The sequence below is a fragment of the Belonocnema kinseyi genome, chromosome 6 (assembly GCF_010883055.1).
Source record: "Belonocnema kinseyi isolate 2016_QV_RU_SX_M_011 chromosome 6, B_treatae_v1, whole genome shotgun sequence".
NCBI classification, from domain to species: domain Eukaryota; kingdom Metazoa; phylum Arthropoda; class Insecta; order Hymenoptera; family Cynipidae; genus Belonocnema; species Belonocnema kinseyi.
The window spans coordinates 144,304,806-144,310,372 of NC_046662.1; the positions used below are offsets into that span (position 1 = coordinate 144,304,806).

General features: G+C 38.6%; 1 protein-coding gene across 7 annotated transcripts in view; it reads left to right on the forward strand.

The window, feature by feature from the left end:
* The window catches only part of LOC117175154 (F-box/LRR-repeat protein 7), a 505,186-nt gene that overhangs the window by 396,308 nt on the left and 103,311 nt on the right, over positions 1-5,567 (forward strand). For all 7 annotated transcript variants that reach the window (XM_033364744.1, XM_033364748.1, XM_033364741.1 and 4 more), the window contains one exon: positions 1,794-1,997. In XM_033364744.1, coding sequence (XP_033220635.1) covers positions 1,794-1,997 — 204 coding nt within the window. The remainder of the gene's footprint in view (positions 1-1,793; positions 1,998-5,567) is intronic.

Genomic DNA, 5,567 nt, shown 5'->3' on the forward strand with positions numbered 1-5,567 from the left:
ATCTGTATATTAGGGTGGTCCAAATAAAATAATTTTTTAATTATAGTGATGGTCTCCCGAAAGAATAACCCTTAAGTGGAGACGTAACAATCCTGCCGAATCCTGACACGCACCTGGGCGAGGTGTCTGAAACGATGACACCGGGATACCGGGCGATCTTTTCGAGTATGCAGCCTTATCTTTGCATGCGGGACTCTTTAAGGACAGACGAACCCTTTCCTATCTGCTTGTGGGGACAACAATGACACCATAATATACCAAAATACGCTTGCATCAACTAAACAAGAAGATAATATGGGCAAGACAGAATGAGACCGTGTTCAATATGATACATACATAACATCTGGTAGCCGGTTCTCGGAAATAGTTCGAAAGATCGACAAGAACTGAGGATCCTCAGTCACATACTGAACAAGACAAAGCTGTTGACAATCAAGCAGCATATTGTTGCCAAAATACCGGTGTTATCTAAAGTAAGGAGGATAATACAATAGAGAGATATGCATTACGAAGAACCAATAGTTTTTCGTTGGCTCATCACGTTCCTTCAGAGTTCTCCCGATTTCTGTCGAAAATCCGCTTAAGCACAACGAGGTAGAGAACTTTTGGAGAGAGTTAAAAAAGATTCCGAAGATAATGGAGTTCAAATACGGTACGGAAAACATCATCCTCTTGAACGAGTTTTGGGGCATCATAACGTCTGAAGAAGAACATCGATCTCTCCAAATGGCAGAGATCCTTTTCTAAAAATGGTCAGGAACAACGAGGTGATTGGCAAAGGAATGTTCCCTCACACAGCCGCGGAGCAGGTGGCCGAGACAATTGGCTTGAATTTTAACATCAGCATTGAGGAAGGTGCATTACTTCATCTAGATGCTTCATTTCTATAATCCGAAGCAAAGAAAGAAGATGTTGAAAAATTCCGCCAATAGCTACTTGACAGAAGGGTGGACAGAAACTTTCACAGAAATATAAAGAACAGTCCTTATCAAAAGAGCAAAATTTTTTTTTCTCTGATCACCAGGACTTAATTCAGGAAGAGGGGTTGATTTCTGCATGCCAGGTTATTTTTATCATAAAAGGAACTATTTACGCTATTGTGCAATTTCGTTTTCGACATTCTTTTTCTAAGAATATGTATGCTATATATAGGCACTTTGGTGCCTGCAGAGCCGGCGGAAAGTGTGAAATGGACATCCGACGCCGGTGTGGCATTCGTACTTTGATAGTGTCTGTATCAACCAGTATCAGCTGGCGAGAATGTGTTATTTCCTCCCGCTGATGTGGGGTGGAATGCGTAATAATTATTGTAAAAGAGAATGGGTCCAGAAATAAAAGACAAAATAAGGGACGAGGGGATCTTGTGCCCACCACCAAATCTTCGTAGTAAAGCTAAAAATGTGGTTTCAAGTTTGCTACCCCTAATTTCTGGGAAAAAACACAACTCGGCTCACCTAACGTCGAATAAATGGAGGGGATTCAAAAGTATTGTTTTTCCTTTTTTCACTTTTTTGCTTTATGGGGGAGGCGTCCTGGATTGCTGCTATCTTCATTGCTCCCAACAGCCTATAACAGATATTGGTACTCGTTCAGGGTCTTATTAATCGTACACTAGGACAAAAAGAATTGTATGTAGTATGGCGACAAGTTGGGCAATCTCGCAAAAGTGTGAAGTTTGCTTCACAAGCAAGTTTAAAATTTTGAATATATGGAAAATAACGGTATGACAATAAACATTGAATGACCACTCGATGAATATAAACTGTAGTTCTATAAAATGTTGTTATTTATAGAATCGTGGTGATGGGAACACACGAAAGGCTTGGTGTTAATATTCATGTTGATCAGCTGATGGATGGAATGGCAAACAACTGTCCAAATTTGGAAAGATTGGAATTACGGTGGGATCCAGAGAATCTCAGATTTTCAGACAAAAGCCAAAAAGCAATAGACATTCTGCGTGTAAAGTGTATAAAGTTGAGATGTTTGGTTCTTAGGTATGTATGAATGCATTTTGTCTATTCTAAGTAATATAATTTTATGAATTGACGTATATATATATATATATATATATATATATATATATGTGTGTGTGTGTGTGTGTGTGTGTGTAAAAGGAAGCTTTGAATAATGCTTTACAGGTTCCAGTACGTGTTCCTTTGCTTAGTAACTTCTGAACCTCGTTTTTGTCCTCCCGCTTCGAATCTTCATAGCACTAGAAGTTACCTTTTAAATTAAATCCCTTTATGTAACTAGCGCCGACAATATTTTTTGATTACTTTTGGATACCACTAAGCAACCAAGTCATAGTTTATGTTTGGCAGCTTTTGATCGGCTTTAAAAGGAATTGGAACCTTATTATTTTCGCAGTCTACTGAGGATTAGAAACAAAGGACATAAAAGGCATTCTTAGGGATTCAAAGTTTGTAATACCATTTAATACAACCCTTCTTACCGGGTGGCACGTATCCCTACATATAAACACATATATGCTTCTTCATACTAGGCAGTCTGATAAGTACCTGAAAATTCTAAGAGATGGCATTAGCATTCACTAATGTGAACCATTTTCGTCGAGCTTGATCCTTCAAATGACGCCTGTCAAAACTTCAGCCATTTATGTTTACGCATTTACAAGTTACAGCACTGAGAAGCGACTAACCTCCGAGTTTTTTTTATGGAAAAATCTAAGTTTCGAGTTTTGATCAAACATTACTATCTTCGCAAGAAAACGATATCCGAGACCAAGGCCAAGCTGGATAAGTATTACCCAGACTCTGCATCGTCGATTGGAACGATTCATAAGTGGTTTACCGAGTTTCGTTGTGACCGTACGAGCACAGTAGATGCTGAACGATCTGGGCGCCCAAAAGAGGTCACTACACCAGAAAATGTCGAAAAAATCCATGATATGATGTTGAATGATCCCAAAGTCAAATTGAAAGAGGTAGCTAATGCTGTAGGCATATCATTAGGACGGGTGGGCAATATCGTGCATTCAGTTTTGGGCATGAAGAAGCTCTGTGCGCGATGGGTGCCGCGTTTGCTCACAGTGGACCAAAAACGAATTCGTGTGACAACTTCCCAGCAGAATTTGGCATTATTTTCGCGTAAGCCGACCGAGTTTTTGCGCCGATTCATAACCATGGATGAAACCTGGATCCACTACTACACTCCTGAGTCAACGCAACAGGCAAAACAGTGGGTTCCACCAGGCCAAAGTGCCCGAAGCGTTCAAAAACGCAACAATGGGTCGGAAAGGTTATGGTCTCCGTATTTTGGAATGCGCATGGCATAATATTCGTGGACTATCTTGAAAAAAGGTAAAACCATAACCGGAGCATACTATTCATCATTATTATACCGATTGAAAATCGAAATCGCCAAAAAACTACCGCATTTGAAGAAGAAAAAACCGCTTTATCATCACGACAATGCGCCTGTTCATTCATGCTTAGTTGCACAAGCAAAATTGCATGAAATCGGCTTCGAATTGGTTCCTCAGCCACCGTATTCACCAGACCTGGCCCCCAGCGACTATTACTTGTTCCCTAACCTGTAGAGATGGCTTATCGGTAAGCGTCTCTACTCAAATGAGGAGCTCATAGCTGAAACTGAGGCGTATTTTGGAGACCTTCCGATCGAGTACTTTTCAGACGGTATCAAAAAGTTATAAAATCGTTGGATTCGCTGTATCGACCTAAAAGGAGAGTATGTTGAAAAATAAAACCGACTTCGGCCAAAAAAACTTCTCCGTGTTTCATTTTTCAGGGACTTATCAGACTGCCTAGTAAAAAGCCATAGTTAAAGTTAATGTCGCTTACAGATATAAAGTTTCGATTCTTTTATACACTAAAGCCTCTTTATCAGAATAGGGAATCGGCTCTGAATTTTGGGGCTACCCAAATGAATAATTTTGTCTAAATTTTGGCAGAAGTTATCTACATAATCATATCTAGAAGCTCAAAAATCTGGATTTTCGACAAAATCTTTATATTTTGTTTAATAATAAGTAACAAAGAACAATAGCAGAGACGCTTAGTGTTACCTGTTTCTGCATTTTTGCGTCTTATCTCTGGACCCTTGTCAAACGTCAGGTGGCAGAAACCCCGGAGCCGGTCGAATTATCGTCACAAATGACTGGATATTGTTACATCCGGTTAGAAGAATTGAAATTCTGAAATCATCGATTAATTTACTTTCAATTAGAAAACGCCACAGTTATGAATTTGTTGTAGAACCAAAAACGTTAGTAGTTAAGCTAAGCCAGTGCGAGCTAATCTACTGACAGATAGCGCTACCGTCGCAAGGTACCGACACCAACAGATAGCGCCACTGATTAAGTAAGTTGCCGACAATCAGTAAAAAAAGTGAGGTCGGTAATGCATATTCCTGCCGAGAAAACATTGCCCCATTGATTGGTGAAACAGAGAGGTCGCTAATTTTGAGGTTATGTTATTTTTTGAGTCGGTAAAAGAGTGAGTTTGCTAACAAAGATTCCTGCTAAGTTATGATTATAAGCTGCTGTTCGATGCTGTCTTACAATCGATCGGTTAAACAGTTTGTTACCATCGTTTGGTAAAAATGGTCAACTCGCTAACTTTTTGTATTATCATTTTACAGTATGTCCGTAAGGTAGAGAACAATGTTACCATCAATCAGTAAAGCATACAAGAAGAACTTAATCGGTAAAATGCTTTTTGAGTTATATATCGGCTGAAAATATTTCTGAACAGATTAGGCGTGGCCTCGGCCCCACCATTCTCGGGCCAGCTGGCAGGCCGCATCGCCTGGCTACCGCCCTTTTAGGGGATAAGGAAGACACGTGCGACTCTGAAGCTTTCGCAGCATGTCTTTGGGATGCCAAGCTTCGATTTAAGCAAAAAAAAAAGAATCGATTTTTCGAAGCCCCCCTTAAGTCATATTTAAAATTGTAGAATGCTAGGTAAAGGACACCCAGAATGAATTCTCAATTTTAATTAATTGGAAAGTTCAGAGATATTGGGAGTATATTATTAAGTAAAAAGGTAATTTATTCATCTCTAAGTTCAACAAAAACTTAAAGACTTGTGATTATTTTTTTTAGTATTAGGAAAATGATATCTTGATTTTCATCGAAACATTGCATCTGGTCTACCAGAATAAAGGTGTCATTTAAAAAGGCAAAATTAAAGTCATGTAAAAAAATCCTGGTTATTTGAAATCTGCGAAAATGTGATCAGGTTAAAAAAACAAATAACAGGCGCCAGAATGTGACGAGTCAGGCTATATGTTTCACAAAAATGTCAAGGATTCAAAAGTCAACAATTTTCGCTCGCTTTTGGAAACTCCATTTAAATTTTAAAGAAAAATAAAACATAAAATCTTAGCTTCCTAATATCAAATTGAATCTTGTTGCCATAAATTCTGTTTGATTTGACATCAGTCAACAATTTTGTATTAAAAGAATTCATAATCCAGAATTAACTTACATTTGGATTTTGGACATAGAAACAGATCAAACTTTAACAATAAGAAAGAAATGTAAAAACATGTTTGCTGGTATTTTGACCAGAAGGTTGACAAAA